General features: G+C 46.5%; 2 protein-coding genes across 3 annotated transcripts; one reads left to right on the top strand and one right to left on the bottom strand.

Moving 5' to 3' along the window:
* Positions 1-351: 351 nt before the first annotated feature.
* HAUS1 (HAUS augmin like complex subunit 1) lies at positions 352-10,144 on the bottom strand. 2 transcript variants are annotated; one of them, XM_032097139.1, is made up of 9 exons: positions 10,056-10,144; positions 8,827-9,001; positions 7,022-7,157; positions 5,878-6,012; positions 4,804-4,927; positions 3,969-4,034; positions 2,670-2,741; positions 1,514-1,587; positions 352-582 (listed from the first exon to the last, which is right to left on the bottom strand). In XM_032097139.1, exons 1-9 carry the CDS (start codon positions 10,116-10,118, stop codon positions 528-530), a joined length of 900 nt encoding a protein of 299 aa, XP_031953030.1. In that variant the 5' UTR covers positions 10,119-10,144; the 3' UTR covers positions 352-527. The 2 variants fall into 2 exon arrangements, with proteins under 2 accessions (XP_031953030.1, XP_031953029.1); XM_032097138.1 differs by having other exon boundaries at positions 1,540-1,587.
* A 4,391-nt stretch (positions 10,145-14,535) lies between these two features.
* ATP5F1A (ATP synthase F1 subunit alpha) lies at positions 14,536-22,227 on the top strand. Its single transcript, XM_032096640.1, has 12 exons — positions 14,536-14,698; positions 15,848-15,926; positions 16,959-17,128; positions 17,888-18,061; positions 18,141-18,307; positions 18,439-18,587; positions 19,543-19,694; positions 19,825-20,049; positions 20,154-20,261; positions 20,799-20,943; positions 21,163-21,313; positions 22,001-22,227. The coding sequence occupies exons 1-12, from the start codon at positions 14,639-14,641 to the stop codon at positions 22,080-22,082; spliced, it is 1,662 nt and encodes a 553-aa protein (XP_031952531.1). The 5' UTR covers positions 14,536-14,638; the 3' UTR covers positions 22,083-22,227.
* The last annotated feature ends 1,128 nt before the right edge of the window (positions 22,228-23,355 follow it).

Genomic DNA, 23,355 nt, shown 5'->3' with positions numbered 1-23,355 from the left:
ACACCCACAGATTTTCTGATTTTTTGCTTTGGTACCAAGCAGCTTCTAAAAGCTGGAGTGTGCAAAAACACTTCTGAAAGTGTTGAAGGCTGGTGTACTGATGGCATGGAAACAAGAGGGCTCAGGGAACCCTCATGGAAGATGACATTTGAGGTAGAATTGTTAAAGGCAATCTCACTTCAAGATCATCATGTCCCACAGTGGTTCTGCAAAAATACTGTTTTCAGATCTAAAAAGGTCTTACTGTATGGGGCTTTTTTTTGTTTTAAAGCTATGCCTGCCTTATCATTAGAACTACTTATCTGCTTTACAGGTGTATCACAGAGGGAAAAATAACTGGTAAAGACAACAGCAAGTTTGAAGGTTCTTTAATGAAAAATAGGTGATGTTTACAAACACAAGGCCAAGAGAAAGAAGAGCACAGTAAGAATTCCAAAATGCATTGCTAGTGCAAGTAAGCAGGCAACAGAAGGAAAATCATGTTCCACATAGGCCACTTCAGGTGAACTGGGATTTGCTGGGCTATGTCAGCTCGAAAGGCACAGCCTCGATCTGCCTTGAGAGCTCTTCGTCCAAGGCTTTCTAGTGGGAGAGAAAACCAACTGGAATCAGGGACTGTGAGACAGTTTCCACACACTGCTGGTAAACAAACACATCTGCAATGATCAGACCCTGGGAGGTTGTTAGCAGGGATGGATTAACCCCGGTGCTGAGCTGGATGGACTCGTCACTGCAAAGGGCAGACAGCCACAGGGAAATCTCCAAAGGAAGGGCTGGACAAGCTCAGCTGCCTTTACCCTGTGCCCCAATGTGATTTTGGACACCTCTCAGCCCACAGGTCCTCCCCAGAGGTGAGCATTCTGACCTGAGGACAGCCTCAGGCTGGCAAGGGGAGCTTGTGTTCCTGAATCAAACAAGTGGCGTGCCAACGTCGGCAGTCTCACCTGAAAATGTGCAAAATGCTCTCACCTCGCTGTGATTTTCGATCACAGTTTTAAGGCTTACCACTTGTGCTTTACAAGCAAGCAGGCAGTAGCCCAAAGGAACAAAAACAGGTTTTATGGGGCTCAAATGTGGCCTGGTTCGCTCAGGAAAGCTACATATGATCTTCCCAAACAGCTTTACGGTGTTTGGTTTAACAGCCACACCTGCAGATTACACAAGCATGGAGGAAATGGGCACTATGTTTTATAGGGGAAGGTCCCCATTGCAGTCTACAAAGCAGCTGTTGACTAAAATATGGGCCCTGGAGTCCTCTGAGAGTTCAGGAGGAGCAAGGAAGCTTCTGAGACCGACACTGAGTGAATAAACATTCCAATAAGCAAAACTCATAGGGATGTAGCTACCTAATACCCACTAATATCACTGTGCCCAACTGACTTTGCAGCTTAGACATCACTCCACCAGTTCCCCTTACCAGTATCTACAACTTTTGCCTTACCAAATTTCCCCATGAGAACATTAAGACTACAGTCTAAGGTGGGTAAATCTGTAACCAATTAATACATGTAGCTCCTGGAAAGATAAAAAAGCTCTTACAAGTTCGTTTCTTGCTTCTTCAACCATCACTCGTGCCAGGGCAATGCTCTAATGAGAGAAAATGGCATAAAAACCAGTAATTCATCAGGAAACAAGAGTCCCTGCACCTTTAAAAGAGTCTAATGATGAGCCTCAAGTGAATTAATGGACAATTAATGCAGTTTTGTGTATGCACTTCACACACAGAAGGTACTGACATTAAAAGCCTAGTATTGGTTTGGTTTGGGCAATTATTTCAAAAGTCTGGTACGCCCTAAAATCTAAAAAACCCCTTCATTTTAAGCAATTTTCCAAACCTACCAATCAAGGGACTTGATTTTAAACATATTTGTGCAAGAAGTTTCCAAAGCACAGTTAAGTTTGCAAGGATAAACCTCCCTCCCCTCCTTCTGCCTGCACCAGAAGTGAGGCACTGGGGCTCTCCCTGTCTCCATTGAAAGCAAGGCTGGAGGAGGGAACTGAAGAACCTAATCCCATCTGAATGTCCTGTTCCACTTGAGGGAAGGAGGAAGCTGCCTCTTGGATGAAGACAATTACACAGAACACCAGTCCCACCCTTCTACCCACAGTCTTTTTTTTTTCTAGGAGCAAGACCTCAGTGTTTGTAGGAGGGAGATGAGAAACTTGCATTTTCACACAGCTGAGGACCCAGCACCCTCAAGAGAAATCAAAGAAAATTATGGAGCAGCCAATTTAGGGGACAAAACCTACATTTGGCTACTTCTTCATGATCCTTAAAATCCTGTTCAGAGGTCCAAACTCTGCACCGCGTGCTGTGTCCACCCTATTCACAGCCTGATGACAGTTACAGCTAATGTACTGGTAAACCTCAGAAAGTTGGTTATCCTAGGGGATTACCTTTTCTTCCATATTTCTTTGTCCAATTCCTGGCTAATTCACCTGAATACTAATTGACCCAGTGAATCTACTTTGTTAGAACAGTCTGCCTGACAAGCATACTTAATTTCTTGATTAATAAATAGAGATTAAGTCTTTGGTTTACATCATTAACAGACCTGTATGACATCTACCTGTCCACCAAAGCCATCACAACAATATCCTTTACATTCTGAAGTCCACTAAAATTAACCTGATGGCAAATACAATAAAACAGTGGAGTAAGTAGTTACAGGAGGTAAATCATGGTAGGACTCCACTTCCTTCTTCAATGGCTTAAGTTTTTCCTGCACTGCAGCCAGTTCCTGCAAAGAGAGCAAGACAGATTATATTCTAGGGAATTATTTGTAGAATTGATGGAAATGACTGAGATAGATCCACAGTTATCTACAGCATTTCAAAATTTGAGAGCTTTCATCCTCCTTAAACCACACAGAAAACTGAAGCTTTGCACATGCAGCAGCAAAAAGACTCTCCCTTACACTTATCAAGGGGAAGTAATTTCTGTTTGGGGCTGCAAACTGAGTACCTTCCGCAGTCCTGAACTCTTTTCAAATAACCAAAGTTATGTAAAAAAGATAAAGTCATTTGTGCTGCCCATTTCACTGACATCTTGGCAAAGCAGTTCTATACATGTCAGGGACTCAAACCTTACCTTATGCTGGGGCTCTAGAAGAGGACAAGCCTAGAAAATTTGCCTGTGGCTTTTTGAATGCAAAATTCCAACAAAAATTAGTTCTGGCCAGTACTCTCCCATAACACCGGGCAACGTGAGCACTGCCACCCAGTGCTGGTTCGTGAGAACCACAACAGAGAAACCAGGAAACCTATTTTCACTGTTCCACTTGAAAACATGCAGGAAAAGACAGCAAAAGTAATGAGAACACTGAGTTCCCACTACAGTAACAGCAAAAAATATGACGACATGGTGAGTGCACTCAAACCAAGGCAAAACATACGTCACATGTGTAGAAATGTTTCAGCACAAAGCTGTAAAGTCAGTAGTTACTGACTCAAGCAATGTGCTTTTTATTTAATGTATGTTCCACTGGGCTTACAATACAGCTGAAGAAAGTTATGTTTGAAGACACGAGAAAAAAAAATAGCACACAGTAGTTCAGAATTTGGGATTCATTTGACCTTATCCCCTTGTTTTGAAGAGGTTTAATTCACACAAAGTATAAAGAATCACATGGGTCATTCCATCAAGGAACTGCAGTACACAGATAGCCATGCAATGTGATATAGTCCACAGGACATCCACTCTGTTTATAACATGGAGGCAGATCTGTTTTCAGTGGCAGGGAATTAATTCCAGGAAAATTCTCCAGTAGATGCCTCTAAGAGAGACAAATCCATACCACAGACCCCAGTTCATGGGTATCCATCTACAGGATTTTAATTTGTGCTTCCTTTGGCCATTAAGATTTGTTCAGGTAACCCAACAGCGAGCTACAATTCCTGAAAGCACCCAACAAGCAAGCCTGGGTTGTTCCACTGTAGAAACATCCCTCTTGTACCCAAAAACCTACCTCAGACAATTTCACAAGTGCTTCATGTGTCAGGGATTGGTCCAAGCCCGTGGCAATAAGCTGCTTCTGTAAACAGGACAGGGCACAAAACACAACAAGGAGAATAAAGATTTCACCATTTACTTCTGGTTTTAGCTAAACAGGCAAAGAAGAATGCGGGTTGTCCACCGCAGAAATGTGTGCTATTTGAGCCACAGCTATAGCTGGTGTATGAAACCAGGTGCTGCTAAAATTTCTATCAAGAATAACAAGTCTTTTCCAGAAAAACAGTGGAAGAAGGGCACATGGCAAGGCTGAACAGAGGGCTCTCAGTAAAATGTCAACTGCAATGCAACACTTTCCATCTCATATTTGTCAAGGTATCAGACAGCATCCAAGCATTAAACAAAGCATTTACATGTCCTTCATCATTTAGGAAAGGTGAAGGAGCAGGCAGTACAACTTCTGCTTTCTGCATTTAGTCATACATTCTTTTTTAAAAAAAAATGGGTCATATTCATAATTTTGAGACACAATTTACCTCAGTGAATCAGCTGCTCTACTGATAGCTGTGTTCTTTTGCATGACAGTAGCTCATAATAACCACCAGGTAATCCCAGCTAACAAAGTTCTCAGGGAATGAGGAGAGCGCATTGTACTGATCACAGAATGTGCTGAGGAGAAACCAGCAGGGACAACTGAACTGTGTTTACATGTTGTCCTGTTAGCTCAAGAGTCACCAGTCATGGAGTTTAGGAAGCCTATGGAATGTCTCTGTAACTACAAATCTGGGCTCAACCAACCACAGCTGTGTCATCCCATAATAGTGTCTTCTAAGAAAATTCCTTCTGCCTACCTCAGCATCCTTGACCCTTATTTTTAGATCCTCAGATTTTTTTTCCAGGAATATCAAGTTCTTGGATCGACTTGCAGCTTTGGCATTTTCTGCTTCCTGAGATTCTGTTATTTTTTTAATATCCCTTAAAAAATAACAAAAAAAGAAAAAACTATTACACTCAAAGATATATCAGTATACAAATACTGTTACTTATCTATGCTTGAGCTAAACCCTGCCATACAACCAACACAAGAAAGAAGAAAATGGAGAAAACATCGTATTTCCCTGTGAGATTTTCCAGTGCAAACATATAGAGCTGTTACTTCCAGAACCCCAAAGGCCAGGGAAAACAGTGGCAAAGGGAAAAGCCATATGCCTAAAAGCAAAGGGTAATAGTCTCACTTAGAGACCTGTTACATGAGCTAAACCTCACATCAAGAGGAGGCAAATCTGCACAAAGTATACGGGACTCTCTTCCACAAGCCCAATTACCACTTTAAAAGACAAAAAAAACATCCCAAAAGTAATTAGACTGGAAGGGAGCTGTGGAGACCATCTGGGCCAATCCCCACTAAAGGCTAGGGTTGATCCTGCTCTGCTTGGCAAAGCACTTCAGATTACATCCTCCAGGGAATGGACGTGATACTGATTTTTTTTTTAGAATTATTGTTATTATGTCTCCTACACACTGGTTAAGGGAACTCCTTACCCAAGAATGGCTTTTGTTTTGCCTCCCTCAGTCTGACTACAGAGCCCATGCTAAATGTGCTGAGAAAACCAGATTTGCCTTCAGCCTCAGACAAAAGCAACTGGTGGAAGATGCAAGCTCGTATCTGAAAACTGCTGATAGACCACTTTTGCTGTAAAATAATGGGTTTGATGCTTTCCCAGACCTCTTTTGATTACTGAAAGTATCCATAACACATGGGTTTTGATATACTTCCAAATACCTCAAACTGGACATGTGTCAAACCCCTAAAAATTCAGTTATCCTTGTTAGTTACCATAACCAATGTTACCCAAGACAGAGATCACAAGGTCAGAGATTAAAGTATTACTTTAATCTTTCCCTTTTCCTTATCCATTACTTACTCCTCTAACTGCTTTTCCATCGTCAGTGTTGAAGCTAGTTTTTTTGTGAGGGTGTTCAATTTCAGTTCCATTTCTTCGTTTTTTGATTTTGTTTTAAACAGTTCCGAGGTCATATAATTAATGGCACCGTAGAAGCTGGTGAAGAGAGAATCAGTGGTAATGCTCAGGAGTCAGCTCTTCTCAAAGTCAGAGTTATTGTTATTCTTTTCTCCACACTTTACACAAATGACTTAGTTTCCTCCTGATGTTATGGCAGGACTAAATTAAAAGAAAACACGAAGGGAATTTGCTTTCTATAACTAACACAGATTTGCAAATGGAAGGGAAAACAGACCAGCAACATGAGTAAGAGTAAGTGAACACCACCTGGCACTCTGGTGAATAAAACCACTGGGTTTGAAACCACCAGGTGCTCCACTCCTGGCTTGCCACATTGCCTTTGAGAGAAACTGTATTCAGGCCCTGAAAATGCACAGTCACAAGATGTGCCCAGCAGTATCTGAGTCTCTTCCTCTGCCCAAGCAGCTTAAACCTCTTCTCCCTCCAGCTCAGGAAGACAGCTGTAAGAGCCAAGATCCTGAATACCACATAAAAATTGGATCCCAAAGCAGATTTTTCCCCTTCTTTACTGCAAGTGCTGCAGTGTCATGGGTCAAAGCCATGCTAGGGAGAGAGGCCCAGGGAGACCAGACTAACAGATGCCACTTCTCCATGGCAGAGGGAATCTCCTCACATGAACTGAGGCCAGATGAGATAGACAAGAATGAGGAGCTGAGACTGGAAGACCAGTCATAATTCCCCAGTCTTTGCCTAAGTAGCGTGAACATTGCTATAGCTTGGGATACCTGGCACAACCATTCAACTGGCAGCAGCCTGCAGCCATGGACCACAAAAGCATGAGCAAAACAGAGGGATTTAACTCTGTCCCAGACCCTTCTCAGTCTTTAGAGTCTTCCTGTGCTGGGATAACCCAGAGTAAGCACTTTCTGCTCAGTTCCCATGCGCTCCAAAGCTGCCAAAGGCATGCAAAATAAGCTGGACAAATAAGATTCCTAGTGTCAAAGTCAAGTTTGAAGCTGCTGATGTGAAAAACCAGAGGAAAACGGCACAGACCATCACCTTGAATGAAGAGTGTAAGAATTACCTGGTAAGAGACGTGTCCTCCACTTCGAGTGCCATCGCACTTTCTACCAGGTCATTGAGGTCTGTGGTGGCTTCTTGGGACAGACTGTCTACGGAAAGACCCAGGCTTTCTTCAAGAATATCCTGCCAGTACTTAGCTGAAAAATACATACAACCCAAAATAGTGATTTTTTTACTATTACTGTTCTTTTACGGAACTCTCTGAAGCTGGAACCCAATCCTGCACCGGAAACTTGGCTACCTGCCTGCTGTAAGGGGAAAAAGACACTTTAAAAAAAGGCTTAAGCATGCCAAACTGCTGCCACATCTCCATTTGTCAAACGAATTCAGGGTATAAAGGGAGAAAGCACTGCTCCACTCCTTCTCAGACCAGTCTGTCTGACATCAAACAAACAAGAGCTCACCCTTGTGCTACAGCAGTGAACACACTGGGTCATTGCCCCACAAAGCTCAGCCTGTGCCTGGTTTGTGGCAGACCCAGGAAGTCCGCTTCCATCACTTTTTGTTTGGTGGCAAGGCACTTGAAGACTTGCAGGAATGAAAACTAAACACACTTTCATATAAAAACATCTTCATATGTACTATGCCAGCCTTTGCACAGAAAAGTGAAATTCCTTCCTTAGAAAACCCAGTGAAGGGACGGTCCTTTAGTATGTGTGTTAAAAACATATTATGATCTCCCGAAACACTCACTTGCTCAAAAAAACCCGAACACATTGTAAAATACTCACTCTAGGCAGCTTCAGCACAACTTAAATCACCTCGCTGCTGTTTCAGATTCCTCCAGGGCTTTCCTTAACAGTGGCTGAGCACCAGCTCAGACTCTTGAATGAGCTGCAGGGACACTTCCCTCTTGTCTTGGGGTGACTTTATGATGTTGTATCCCATATTGCTGTTCTATGCCCAGAAATTAATTTTGTGCCTTTTTATACCTTTAAACTGAGCCTGAGAGGGGGGAGAGAAAAGTGTATTTTTTCAAACCAGTTTGCAGTTTGTTTTCATGTTCCAAGGACACAGATAAACCTCTCTTGGCTCTAACAGCAGCGGCTGGAGAGGGAGGAAGCAGCTTGCTTTCCAGCCAGTTTTTTCAGCTCCTTTTCCTCCGGAGAGTTGAACTTTGTTTTCCTGGGACTCAGATTTTTCCCTTCTTCTCTGCTAGATGGTTTCAACACCACAATACATTGGGAGGAATTTCCACCGAGGCCTTGGCCCTGGAGGTGGGCACACCACCCCGTCCCAGCTCCGAGAAGGAGGGGAGAGGCTACCTACAGAAGGACTCTGAAATTTTCCCAGGTTTTTCTCTCCATAGCGAGAGGTTCTACTATTTAGCATTATTATCTTTTTTCTGTGTGTTTGTTAAATAAATAGTTTTATGTCTTTCAATTTCCTTCGAGGAAAATTTATTTTTTCCCAAACCTGGTGGGGGAGGAGTGGTTGTAACCTGCCTTCTCTCAGAGGATATATTTCCAAATTGGCCCAAACCAGTACACCTCTCTATCCAGGCAATATTTCCATGCTGTGCTATCCAGCCCAGCAGACTAGGAGGTTTTAGCAATTAACCCGCTTGTCCACATCTATGGCCTACTCAAGATGGCTTAAAAAATTGTCCTTGACCAACCTTATGCCACTGTAAATTCAGCTGAAAGGAAGGTGTGTGATGCATTGTAGTAAAAACTGCATCAGAACAAAAGCTGAGACTGTTTCAGTTACATATACATATTCCTAAGTTTTTAATAAATACAATCATCAGGATCACTGAGAAAAGCCTGACTCGGATGGAACTGAGAAATGGAGCTTCAAACTCACCTTCTGCTTCATACTTGGCTGCCTGGTCCTTCATGTCCTCTATCAGCAACGAAACATCCCTGTCTCTCTCTTCATTGCATTCCATAACTTCATGCAAAATATCCACTGTCCTTTCATTCACCTCATACCTTGGAACAGGCTTATCCCCATATAATTTCTTTAGCCATAAAGTAACCTGCCAGAGAAGGGAGACAAAAGAGCAAGCAATCACGTGAAATGACAGAAAATAGCTGACAGATGTGAAAAATGTAAACCACTGCAACCTCTGCATTCCTGAAGAGTAACTCTTACATCAGTCCAGGAGGCATGGGTGGGAAAGGGGGAGACAAATTCCTTCTTCTCCTTTAAACACCCTCTGTGGTCTATAAAACTGTATTATATCCCTTTTAATCTCCCTCATTTCTCTGGACACCTGCTTATCTCCCTGTGATAGAATTTTATCTTTTTATTCACGTGACGTGTTGTCTACAGACACAGTAATGACCCAAGAGATGTTAAAATGGGCATTTGGAAAACTGGTGAACACTGTGTAAAGTGTGTGGGATAAAACTGCCCGAGCCATCATTGGGAACAGTCTCTGCAGGAGAGTGGGAGAGAGTCACCACAATGTGCAGGCACAAGCCCTGCAAAGCATTTGTACCATTAAAAACAAGGTCAGGAATGAGAGATAACTCAGTGCTCTCAGCTAGGGCTGTGATTATGGAATCACTGAATTGCTTGGGTTAAAAAAGCCCTCCAGGATCAACAAGTTCAACCATTCCCCCAGCACTGCCAAGGCCACCACTGCCCCATGTCCCCAGGTGCCACATCCACACACCTTTTAAACCCCTTCAGGGATGGGGACTCCAATACTGCCCTGGGCAGCTGCGCCAGGGCTGGACAGCCCTTTGAGTGAAGAAATTTTCCCTAATATTCAACCTAATTAAATTAGAAAGGTTAGATCATGACCAGCAAGAACTGAAGAACGTGGAAGTTCTAAATCATGTAAGGAACATAAAGTCCTGCATAAAGCTGCCTAATAAACCTGACGGAGAATGGACGCGGCCGTATAACTTCAAAAGCCATTTTTTTCTTAGCACCTCTTTCTTCATCCTGCTGCCATACCAGCACCTCAGCAGCAATGGAGAAAACCACGGCACCCTGCGGCGCAAACAACACGGACGATGTGTGTGTCAGAGGAAAAATGGAGAGAAAGAGAAAGCCACCGAAGCCCCGCCGGCCCCCGTTACCCGTATGAGCTTCTCCTCAAAGGGATCGCGAGCCCCTCCTGCCGCCGCCGCCGCCGCCGCCATCCCGCCCGGAGCCCGACGGGAGTGGGCGGCTGAGGGGCGGGGCGGCCGCCGCGGGAGGAGGATGGCGGGAGGGACAAATAGTAATGAAAAAATGATTAACAGTGAACCGGAATCGTTAAGCATTCTGAATCGAGACGTCTTTTAGTTAAGGGAAGGTGTTAAAAAACGCCAAGCGAACCCAAACAACGGCAAAACGAAACAAAAGAGGTGCAAGAGGAAGGCATCGACAAAGTATAGCAGAAAGCTGCCTGGGGGTGCTGGTGCCAGCAGCTGGACATGAGCCCAGGGGTGCCCAGGTGGCCAAGAGGCCAGTGGCCCCGGGGCTGTCCCAGCCAGGGTGTGGCCACAGCCCCAGGGCAGGGCCCGTCCCCTGTGCTGGCGCTGCTGAGGCACCTCCAGTGCTGGGGACAGCTCTGGGCCCCTCAGGACAAGAGAGACATGGAGGGGCTGGAGCGTGTCCAGGGAAGGGAACGGAGCTGGGAAGGGGCTGGAGCCCCGGGAGCGGCTGAGGGAGCTGGGAAAGGGGCTCAGGCTGGAGCAAAGGAGGCTCAGGGGGGACCTTGTGGCTCTGCACAAGTCCCTGACAGGAGGGGACAGCCGGGGGGATCGGGCTCTGCTCGCAGGGAACAGGGACAGGAGGAGAGGGAACGCCCTCAGGCTGGGCCAGGGGAGGTTTAGATCGGATATTTAGAAAAATGTCTTCACAAAAAGGAGTGTCAAGCCCTGGGCCAGGACAGTGGTGGAGTTGGTTATTTATATCTATGTGGGGGGTTTTTTTCAGGCTGTTTTACAGAAACTTAAGCGATTTTTGAAATAATCAGCATGGAAAGCATTGCTGAAGCTTTACATTTGGTACAGCACATGCCAAGGTAGCTGAGGATTTTTCACTTAACCTTATCAATACCCAGAAAGGGAATCTGCTGGGATCTGTGGCTTTACCATTCCTCTGGATTATACTGTGCCTGCCTGAATTTCAGCACTTTCTCACTGGCAGACCAAATCCTGTCTCACATGGAACATAAAAGCATCTCCAGCAGCAGATTGAGGGCCAGGATTCTGCCCCTCTGCCCCGCTCAGGGGAGACCCCACCTGCAGAGCTGCCCCAGCCCTGGGGAACAACAGCACAAGGACCTGGAGCTGCTGCAGCCAGTCCAGAGGAGGCCACGGAGCTGCTCCAGGGCTGGAGCCCCTCTGCTCTGCAGCCAGCCTGGGACAGCTGGGGGTGTTCAGCTGCACAAGAGAAGGCTCCAGGGAGAGCTCAGAGCCCCTGGCAGGGCCTAAAGGGGCTCCAGGAGAGCTGCAGAGGGACTGGGGACAAGGCATGGAGGGACAGGACACAGGGAATGGCTTCCCAGTGCCAGAGGGCAGGGCTGGATGGGATATTGGGAAGGATTTGCTGTCTGTGAGGGTGGGCAGGCCCTGGCACAGGGTGCCCACAGAAACTGTGGCTGCCCCATCCTTCAGGCTCAGGTTGGACATGGCTTAATGTGGTGTCCAGCCCTTTAAGGGAATGTAGCATCCAAGATTCACAGATACTTGTGATCAAAAGTCAGACCACCTAATATAAGCCCATGGCAGTGGGTTTTGGATAAAGGGGTAGGGGAAAGGGAGTAAAGCTGGGTGGACTAAAGAGGGGGAAAGAGGATGAAAGAGAGCCACCAGGAGAGGATGAAAGAGAGCCGCCAGCCGTGGCTCCAGCGTTGATCAGCTGATAGGGTTTCCAGGGTGTCTGTATGGGTGGTATTGATGGGGGGAGCTTTTATAGAGAGTTTCTCTACCCTGGAGGTAACTTTCTCCCTTTCCATGCAAATTTATCATCTGCAATTCATTCTTCTAGACCTTCCTGGAAATGGATCGGAGGGCTTCAGGGGTCTCTGGTGGTCTTGATTCCCCATACAGTCCTAGACCACTTCTCAGCCTCATTCCTGTGCTGTGTTGTTTTTATCTCCAGGAACTAGAACAAGGATGTTTGTCCCAGAAAAATGCTGCCCTATCTCTGAATGGCCCCTTCTCCAACCACATCCTGTTCTCCTCACAGCTGTGTTTTTACCAACGAGCCTTGATTGTTGTTACCAACAATCCTTGGTTGGCTCCACAGTTATCCAAGTATTGGTGTTTGAGGCACGCACACATTAGCCTGTGCACAAAAATCTCAAGACACAGTCAGAATTGCAAAGCAAATCAGTTTTATTAGTCACGCTAGCAATAAATACATACCGACCCCTGGATGCTGGAGAAGCTGCCGAGCAGGAGAAGGAGATGGAGCATGGCTCCCGAGCAGGAGGGGCAGGAAGACAGTGCACAGGACAGGGCGTCCCCTGGATGAAAATGGCTTGCATCATGTCTTCCTCTCCCCGCCATCCCAGGGCCACACCTTATATCTCCTCCTCAGGAAAGGCCAGCTTCAGCATCATCTCACACGGGGCCAGCGTGAGATGAGGTCATAACGGCCCATGATCACACCTCCATGCCAACAATGGCTTTATTGTGTATTGTTCCCCTGTCACGGGATGAATCCCACCAGGTGACTGATAAATAGTTTCATTTCTGAAGGTTAGTCCTACCAACTAACAGTAATGTCTTCTTCTACATTATCTTGTCGACGTGCACAACCGTGGACCAAATATGTCAGGCCTTAGATCTGTCTTTAGTCCCTGACACACTTATCTTCTGTGCTTCTGTACTTGGGGCAACCAGATTTAATCCATGAAACAGATAGCAGCTAACAAGCAAGCTCTGAATGATGTCCATGTGTTAAGAGAAAATGAATTACTTGTTGGGGGCATTGCCTTGTCAAGGTTTAAGGCTTAACATGCTTCAATGATCTCAGACCTAGGGGGAAGTTAACAAAGCTTGGGGAGAAGGATGTACCACTGACAGTGGGCACAGAGAATGCAGAATTTACAGGCCACAGGGATATCTGCTTGAGCTTCCAAGATGAGGAAGAAACTAATAAAGTGAACCCATCATCTCTGCTGAAATCAGCTCTGACTGGGTAAAGAGTAATTCTGGCAGGGGGGATCTGCAACCACAGACTCACAGACCACTGACCCAAGAAACCCACCGACACAAAGAAGAGATAGACTGGGCACGAGAAATGACAGAATCATGAACCAATAGAATACTAATTAGTAAGAGAACTGTGTAACAGGTAGCCAGTGAACGGTTGTTCCTTTGTATGCTAAAACATATAAATAGTGAGGAGTTTTGGTAGTTGTGGAATACCACTGAGCACCCATGCTTGTACAACCCTGCAAGAAATAATCAGTGTCCCTCTTGTGCGTCTAATTATTGGCTTGTTGCACACCAGGTAAGAATTCCAATTTTTGCAGGCAACACTGTCACTGCCCCTATCCCTTTCCCTACCCCTGATACTGAGCCCCGCAAGATTTGCACCCCTCAAGATTTAATCAGTAGCTGTAGCAGGACAGCAATGATGAAGCAGTTGCACATTGTGAGCATTGTATGCTTGGCTAATTTTTAAAGAAATCAAGACGATTCCAAGAGGAATGGACTGTTTGGATGAGACCCACCAGGACTGAAGTCAGCAGGACTGAGCATTACCTGGGAGAGAGTAATTCCAGCAGTGGGAGATTGTGGCCAGCATCTTACTGACCACCAACTCAAGACTAATGAACATGAGGAGAGAGAGACCTAACTAGCAAAGAAGGATCTGAGTGGTAATTAATTGAAGTGGTAGTTAATAAAATGTTACTAACTAACAGAGAAGTTATGTAATTTGTAACCAATGAATGTTGATGCCTTCGGTTGTTGAAATTTATAAATAGAGTATCATTTTGATGATGAACACACTACACACCCAACTCCCTGCTTTGTGCTAACTGGAGTAAGATAGAAATACCTCGCCTCGGCGTGTGAAATCGTGCTGCACACCGGGGAACGAGCCTGCGGTCAGGGTAACACTTCTGTCCCTGATTCTGTCCCTGTATCTGCCCCTGTCCTTACCTCCGTTCTTTTCCGTGCCCCTGTCCCTAACCTTGTCCCTGTCCCTGTCCTTTTCCGTGCCCCTGTCCCTACCCTTGTCCCCGTGCCTGTTCCTTTCCATGTCCCCGTACTTGTTCCCGTTTCTTTCCGTGCTCCTGCCCTTGTCCCTGTCCCTTCCCCAGTTCCTGTCCGTATTCCTTCCCCTGTCCCTGCCCTTGTCCCATCTTCCGTCCTCCCTTACTCCCCGCCCCTTCCGCCCGCTCAGGGCTATTTCAAGGACACCTCCCACAGCGGGCTTTTTTCTAAGAGCCTCATTTAGGCTTTGTTAATTATTTGTATTACTTTTATTACATATTACACGTATTTGTGCGTGCAGACAGATAGATTGAAAGATACATACACACAGATAAACCAGGGGCACGGGAAGCAGTCGCGTTTCGCGCCCCGCCCCCTGGGCGCGGCCTCGGCGCCAAAAGGGGCGTGAGGCGCCGCCGCCATTTTGTGTGCAGAGCGCGCGGCCGGCTGCCCTCAGCGTCCCCCAGCCTGAGCCTCCCCCGGGACCCGCCGCCGCCACGATGCTCTCCGCCCGCGTGGCCGCCGCCCTCGCCCGCTCCCTGCCGCGGCAGGCCGGCCTGGTGAGCGCCATGCCCGCCCCGCAGCCGGCGGGGCCGGGGGGACGCGGCGTTGCCGCCATCTTGGGGGCCGCGGTGACATTGAGGGAGTGAGGGGGTGACATCTGGAGGGAAGCAGGGGGTGTCCCCTCAGCGTTGTGTGACAGACCCCGCTGAGGAACGGGGTGTCCTTGCCCCGGCTCGGGGTACTGGCTGAAAGCTGCCAGGGCAAGGTCAAGGTTGTGGGTGTGAGGTGCGGGGGGGTGGAGGGGTTTATCCTGTGTTTGTGAGGAAATGGAGGGTGGGAAAAGCCATGAGGAACTACTCCTGCCAGTGTTTCCAGTGAATATGAATGGAGGAGAGGCCTGCTCGGGGTGCAGGGCATTAAATGGTATCAGCGTTGCTGCATAGTGTTGCACTGGGAGCCTTGCTTAAAGGTGCAAAAGCATAATGTTATAATTCACTCATCATCGTAGATTTTTTTCTTTAGTGTTTAAAATTGGCAATGAGAAGAGTTTCTTCACTGGAAGGATGATTAGACATCGGAAGGGGCTGCCCAGGGGGGTGATGAAGTCACCAGCACTAGAGGTGTTTAAGGCTATAATGCACTTAGTGCTGTGGTCTAGTTGGCAAGGTGGTGTTTGGTAATAGGTTGTACTTAATGATCTCAGAGCTCTTTTCCAAAGTACTTGTGATTCTGATTTTTTTTTGTTACAGTGCTTTGTGGTTTTTTTTTCCATGTGTGTTAACAATACCAAAACCACTGCAGTGAGATTTGTCTTAGAGGACACAACCTTACTTGTCCCTGTGCAGAACCTGAGTGGTGCAGTGATTTCTCTGTGCCCCAGGATTCTGATGTTCAGCACAGAATTGCCAAATGTGAGGATGTTTCTTTTCGGGAGCTGCTGCAGCACTTGATGGTGACATCAGTGCACTGCAGAAAAATGCACTGAGGCCTTTGGAGCAATCTCCTTCACTATCTGTCTTTTCTTAGTGGTGCTGGACTTGGTTCCAGAGCTCCACAGCTGTGAATGCAGTGCTGTGGAGCTTAACTCAACTGAGATGCATCATAAGCAGCTCAAGATCAAAGATGTGTTAATCTCTCAGCATTCTTTTTTTTTTTTTTTTGCATGATTGAGAAAATCCACTGTTACTGACAATGACTTATTTTAGATTTCCAGAAACACCCTTGGTGCAGCATTTGTTGCTACAAGAAACCTCCATGCCTCCAAACCATGCTTTCAGAAAACTGGTGAGTCTGAGAAAAGTCTTGAGTGTGGTTTAAGAATTTGGTCTGTCAGACAGAAAGGAATTAGATTATGGTGAGTGTTGGTTGACAGCACTCGAGGAGATTTATATTTTGAGAGTATTTAAGTGAACTGTTACCTGCTCACATGCAGCAAACTGCACTTTAATAGCTTGACAATGCCCCCTCAGCAGGGAGTGGCCATGTGTCAGCTGGCTTGCTTAGGTCGGCTGCTTCACTAGGATTCCAGTCACATGCAGCATTATTTGAAAATTATTTGAAAAAACAGTGTCACAGATTGGAGTTGCCTGTAACAGAATGAAGGAGTGGGTGACTTTCCCAGGCCTGCCTGGGTTTGACCTTGTGTCCTTGAGCACAACTTTTTTTGCTGCCAACAGTTTGGTGTTTAGAGAAGACAGCTGCACTGCGTAGCAGTGTGTTTGGCAGTGCTTTACGCATATTTTTTGAAATGTTTTAAGGTGATTAAAGGCATTAGTAGAAAATAAGTTTTATGGTGTTATTTTCTGTTTTTTAGCTGAGGAGATAACAAGCTGTTGTAAGTCAAATGGAAGAAATATGGAGAATATGTTTTTATATCTTATATCAAACAACTTTCTCCCGAAACATAGTGAAGTTCCTTTATATCGGTGTGCATCTTGGATTACAAATCATTTGGCAGAGTGTTCTGATGCGTCCAAGGCTAAGTAACTGCTCTGCAATCAGGCCTGTTGTGCCTGGCCTAAGGCTGATTAATTAATCTAATTGCTTTCTAGGGAGAGACAGTGTAGGACATAATCAGGAAAGTGGACAGCTACACAGTGAGCCGTGTTTTGGTTGAAGCTGGCTGGTAATGATGAGTTGAAGCTGCTTTTATTAGCTGGGAATACAGAGGCTGGTATTTGTCTTATCCTAAGCAAAGGTGTTGTTAGCTAGACTTGGTTGTGCAGCTAGAAAGGCCACTTTGTGAATTCGGGGCAGACTTACTGAGTGCTTATTGTACCATACCATGCTAATGTGATCTGGAACATCTCTCTCTAGGTACTGCTGAGGTATCCTCTATTCTCGAGGAGCGCATCCTGGGAGCTGACACCTCGGCTGAGCTGGAGGAGACAGGCCGCGTGCTCTCGATTGGTGACGGTATTGCCCGTGTGTATGGCCTGAGGAATGTCCAGGCAGAAGAGATGGTTGAATTCTCTTCTGGGCTGAAGGTAAGCAGTCATTAAAGCAGTTCCTCCAGCACAGAGATACGATTCTTTAGGAAGAACCTGAGACTGTGCTCGGAGGTACCGCTAGGAAGGTTGTGTTAACTTCATTGCAACTTTAATATGTAGTAACTGGTGATTTTTTTAACATTTGTAACACTTTGCTTTCAGTATCAGCATCTGATTCTCAGCCAGCATTTGAGCTTTGTCTTAATTTAGAAAGTAGTAACTTGGCACTGGATTTTTTTCTTTGGTTTCAGGGTGTCTTTTCTGTTTGCTGTTTAATAATGGCCTCTGCTTCAATACATTATGCAGCTTGCTGGCTTCTTGTAGCCCTAACAGTGGGTTAGAGTTAAAAACCTGTTTCAAGAGTACTGCAACAGCTCTTTGAGCATTTTTAATGACCTGTCTCACCTTGGGCACAGAAAGAGCCAGTGCTTTTCCCTTGTCTAGCTTCTAGGCAAGGGAGTAATGTTGCACTTGAACTTTGCTTACCCTTCCTGTTCTTTTTAGAGAAACGAGTGACTTGAGTGCTAGGCTGCTGAGGTATAATTACTTGGTAGGTTGAAAGCTTAGGCAGGTTCTCTAACCCATGTGGAAGGAAATAGATACTTTGTACATAAAAGCAGAACATTGACTATTGTCACAAATAAGGTTGAGGTAGATCATGTAGGATTTTGTACACAGTAAAATAATAATGTCAATATTGAAATTTTTATGCATGTCAGTATGGATTTTCTCAGGATAATGTGATCTCTGTCCCAGGGTATGTCCTTGAATTTGGAGCCCGACAATGTTGGTGTTGTCGTGTTTGGTAATGACAGACTGATCAAGGAGGGAGATGTTGTGAAGAGGACTGGTGCCATTGTGGATGTTCCAGTGGGGGAAGAGCTGCTGGGCCGTGTTGTAGATGCCCTGGGTAATCCAATTGATGGGAAGGTAAGTGTAGCTGGGTGTTAGCTACCTCTGCTTCTCTCTGTGTGGCACAGACCTCAGCAGTTTTTTCCTCTCTTTTAAGGGCGCTATTGCATCTAAGACACGTAGGAGAGTTGGCTTGAAGGCCCCTGGGATCATTCCCAGGATCTCTGTGCGTGAGCCCATGCAGACTGGGATTAAGGCTGTGGACAGCTTGGTCCCCATTGGTCGTGGCCAGCGTGAGCTGATCATTGGTGACAGGCAGACCGGGTAAGTTAAATGCTCAAGCCTAAAACGTTCCTTAAACAGAGACTTGGGTACAGCATGTGCCAAGGTACAGGGCTGGGTAGGGGCTGGGAGAACCTTGGATGGCGTAACTTACCAGCCTCTCTGTTCTACAGGAAAACTTCAATTGCAATTGACACAATAATCAACCAGAAACGATTCAACGATGGCACAGATGAGAAGAAGAAGCTGTACTGTATCTATGTTGCAATTGGCCAGAAGAGATCCACTGTTGCTCAGCTGGTGAAGAGGCTTACTGATGCAGGTATGGATTTTTGGAGATGGTTGAGCCTAATGACACCTAATGTTTGGCACCTAATGACATCCTGTTCTCATTGCAATGCTGAGTACTGCTGTGACCTCTCCTGGCTGCAAGTGTAGACAGAATTCTTACTAAATGAGTGAATTACTTAATATTGTGAACAAGAAATCTCTATAGGTATCTGGTGAAGAAAATACCATTTGTGCTGTATCACAATTAGGAGGACTATTTTGAGGTCCCCAAACTGCTGAATTGCTTCTGGAAAAGTCACCCTGTGGTTTTAAGGTTTTTTTCAGCAGGCTTGAAAGCTTCATCTTGGCAGTCAGGTAGGCCTGGTGACAAGCTGTGGCCTTCAAGTTGTCATGGACTTGGCATTTGTCCCATGTGTTCCATATGCCAGTCAGTGTGAATGGCAGCTGCAAATTTAGTGAAGACCTTTCACTGTCCAAACACAAGGCATTAAATTATAGCATCTCTTCAGAGTCAGCGATCTCTATGACCAAGGCTCCACTTGTAACAGGGCTTGCAAGAGATCAGGCACGTTGACCTCTTGCCTGCTGAGCCTGGCGTCTATCACAGAAAAAAACACATTTTAAGGACAATAATTTGTTTGAGACTATGTAGCAAAGGGTTGTACTTTCTTGCAGCAGCCAGGAAACCATGGGCTTTCAGTGTGAGTTACTTTTCTAGAACAGAAGCTTGTCTTAGTTTTAAGCTTCGTTTTAATTGGGAAAGAAGTCTGCAAGTGTTAGATGTTAGCTGCCACAAACTTGCCTTTGAGACTTCCTGAGTCAGTGTTGCTAGCAGATGTGTTCAGCTGGTGTGCTGGGCTTTCCTGTAGCAGCCTAGTGACCCTGCCTGGACTTGCTTCAGCGCTGGTGCTTGACATGCTTGTTGTGTTTGCTGATTTGGGAGTGATGAGGTAATGGCACTCAGAGGTGTCTCCAATCCTTTCCAGATGCCATGAAGTACACCATTGTGGTGTCTGCCACAGCCTCCGATGCAGCACCCCTGCAGTATCTGGCTCCCTATTCAGGCTGCTCCATGGGGGAGTACTTCAGAGACAACGGGAAACACGCACTAATCATCTACGATGACTTGTCCAAACAGGTCAGGAAGCTTTGGTTTTAGGCCTTGTGGTGTGGCGTCGGTGTTTGTAGCTGTAAGATCACCTCAGGCTTAGAAATCCAAAATGCTAAGTGGGGTGCTGAGCTCTGAAGGCTGTCTTTGCACCACACAGGCCGTTGCCTATCGTCAGATGTCTCTGCTGCTGCGCCGCCCCCCTGGCCGTGAGGCCTACCCAGGTGATGTGTTCTACCTGCACTCTCGGCTGCTGGAGAGAGCAGCCAAAATGAACGACTCCTTCGGGGGTGGCTCTCTGACCGCCTTGCCTGTCATCGAGACTCAGGCTGGGGACGTGTCTGCTTACATTCCAACCAATGTCATCTCCATCACTGATGGACAGGTAGGCCTTCCTCACAGCCCAGCATCTCCATGGAACTTAGTGGCTGGTCTCTGAGGAGGCCTCCAGGCTTCTGAACAAGATGATGATACAATTCCATCCTGCAGATTTTCTTGGAAACTGAGTTGTTCTACAAAGGTATCCGTCCAGCCATCAACGTTGGTCTGTCTGTGTCCCGTGTGGGTTCTGCTGCTCAGACCAGGGCTATGAAGCAGGTAATTGTGAAATTGTTGTTCCTCCTCATGCTAGAGATGAGTGGTGTGTAGGCGTTCCAAGCCATTTCATTCTGATGAGCTGTGAACAGAGGGAACAAAGCTTTGGATTTCTTAGTGTTACAAAATGATAAAAGAACAAACGTTAGCGATCTCTTAATGCTCCCCTTGCCTGCTGAGAAAGGTGTGGGAGAAAGGGAAACAGTATCTGCATAAAGATGTGTACCGGATTAAATTTTGATCTGCTGAACTGGGTACTGATCACTTAGAAGTAGAGAATGCTCTCTTAACCCCAGGCTTTTAGTCCAGGTATGGAAATAGAGAGGTTTAGTATCAACAGTTGCTGTTTCAGGGAGAAATAGCATGCTTATGTGAAAGGGTGGGATTTTTAGAAATGCTTATGATCATCTGTCAGTTTTTAGATTGACTTGTCTAGAATGCGGGCAGACCTGACTCGTGAGAACTCTCGGCTGCAAGATAACCTTCCAGCTCTAGAGACACTTGCAGGTGATCACAGTGGCTCTGACTTGTCCCCTGCAGGTGGCAGGTACCATGAAGCTGGAGCTGGCTCAGTACCGGGAGGTCGCTGCCTTCGCCCAGTTCGGCTCTGACCTGGACGCTGCCACGCAGCAGCTGCTGAACCGCGGTGTACGCCTGACAGAGCTGCTCAAGCAGGGCCAGTATGGTGAGTGCCCTGGCTTGGCAGGTCTGGGTGCCCATTAGTGCCTTGTGCTAACGAGGTTGGGCTTGGTTGGCATTTACTGTGTCTGTTCTGTGCACATGATAAATGCAGATTTGCTTGAACCAAACTGTCCATGTGCACTTGGTCTTCCAAGGACTCTGTGTAGTCTGATGTGTCTTTATGGAAGAGTTCCAGTGGTGTGAGTGCTGTCTTTTCCTGCAGTTCCCATGGCTATTGAGGAGCAGGTGGCAGTCATCTATGCTGGTGTCAGAGGTCACTTGGACAAGCTGGAGCCCAGCAAGATCACAAAATTTGAGAGTGCTTTCCTAGCTCATGTAATAAGCCAGCACCAGGCACTCCTCTCCACAATCAGGTATGGTGGTTTGTTTACCTCGCTTTATGTCAAGGGTGTTGATGTCTGGAGTGCAGATGATGGTCATCGAGCTGTTAATTTAGTGTATCCTAGAACATCAGGCTTTCAGCTGGCTGTATCGTAACTGGGGGTTAAATCAGCCTTCCTACCATCCACCTGCCTCAGCTTCAGCTTTTAGGAAATGCAGCTGATGCTTAAAGTGAACCTACTTAAAATGCATCTCCTCTAACCTGTTCCTGAAATCACTTGATTGAGTCAGTTCCTTATTTTGGACAGCTTTAAGCTGTTGGAGTGTTGTGGGTTAAGTGCTGCTGAGTGAACTCTTGGGGATTGAGTATTTCCAACGGCCTGTCCTGGAAACTGGTCCTGGCTTTTTTTTTGTCATGAGGGAGATCATGTGCCTTCTGTCTCTGGGGCACAGCTCTCTAGGTAGGGCCTTGCTGGAATATGTATGGCCGTTGTGAAAGAATTTGCAGGCAGACTTCAGTTCTGAAACAGGACTGGCTCTTTTAGGAAAAGGGATGTTCTATCAGTGGGATGGTGGCTTCATGCACCAAACAAATGTGTTCATTTATCTACTGATTTTGTTAGACGTGGGGAGATTTGTTGTAAAGCTTCTATGTTTGTCTTGGGGGTTGACCCTGTTTTGATTGCTGTGTCAGAAGTTTAACTGAACTCTTCCCACAGGACCGAAGGGAAGATCTCCGACCAGACAGAAGCGAAGTTGAAGGAAATAGTCACAAATTTTCTGGCTACTTTTGAAGCATAAACTCCTAAAACTGTTCAAACAGACTAGGCTGTTGTGATCCAGTGTTCCAGCTCCGTCAAAGACGAAAGCATGTGCGACTTGAATGTACAGATCTCGGTGAGAATAAAGGTTCCCATGTAAAAAGGCTCTGTTCTGAATGTAAAAATACCGTGTTCGGAATGATTGCCTTTTGTCTGTACTTCTGTCTGGCTCCTGTGCCTGTAGAACCACAGAGCTGAACTCCCCCGGACACAGCCCTGCTAGAGGAACCCCGGAAATTTAGGGCTATCTTTACTGGTTGAGTGAGCAAACATCCCTGACATGAACCAGGAGGATGACAGAGCTGAGGGACCTTCTCAGTGTTCATCCTTTGTTCCGGGCAGCTTATCCTGCAGAAAGGCAGTGCTGCTGGGGAGGCAGCTTGTGCTGTCCTGTCATGAGGATAACCCACTGGACGTCACAGGAATCTCTTAACTGCCTGAGACTGTGAGACAGCATTTCTTGGAATTGCTGTCTGACCCATCCTGGTGCCAGGCCTTTGGTAGACTCATCCTTGTGTTTCAGGACAACTGCAGGTGTAGCTGTCACAATAGTAGTAGCTAGAAATATAAATCCTAGAATCCCAGAATGGTTCTGATTGGATGATCTTGAAGATCATCTCGCTCCACCCTCTGGTCATGGGCAGGGGCACTTTCCATTGTCCCAGGCTGGTCCAAGCCTTGTCCAGCCTGACCTTGAACACTTCTAGAGATGGGGCACCCACAGCTGCTCTGGGCAGCCTGTGCCAGGGCCTTGCCAGCCTTACTACCCTCACCAGAATTCCTTTCAAATATCCCATCTAACCTTGGGCTTTTGTCACTATGAAGCCATTGCTCCTTGTCACTCTAGATCCTTCTACATTGTCTCTTTCCACCTTTCTTGTCAGCTCCCTTCAGATACTGGAAAGCCACAATTAGGTCACCCGAAAGCCACCTCCTCTGCAGGCTGAACAAGCCCAATTCTCCCAATCTTTCCGCACAGCAGAGCTGCTCCATCCCTCTGCTCATCTTGGTGCCTCCTCTGGACTGGCTGCAGCAGCTCCAGGTCCTTGTGCTGTTGTTCGCCAGGGCTGGGGCAGCTCTGCAGGTGGGGTCTCACCTGAGCAGGACAGAATCCCCCCTCCCCTGCTGCTCACACTGGGGATCTGCCCAGCACAGGGGGGTTTTCAGGGCTGGAGCAGGACTAGCGTTGGTGTGTGCACTGTCTCCAGTTGACATCCTGTACCAGAGCGTCCTGCCTCCCAGTGCAAACCGGT

Source organism: Corvus moneduloides, chromosome Z (genome assembly GCF_009650955.1).
Source record: "Corvus moneduloides isolate bCorMon1 chromosome Z, bCorMon1.pri, whole genome shotgun sequence".
NCBI classification, from domain to species: Eukaryota; Metazoa; Chordata; class Aves; order Passeriformes; family Corvidae; genus Corvus; species Corvus moneduloides.
Note: the sequence above shows the minus strand (reverse complement) of the source record. Positions and strands in the feature narration are given on the sequence as shown.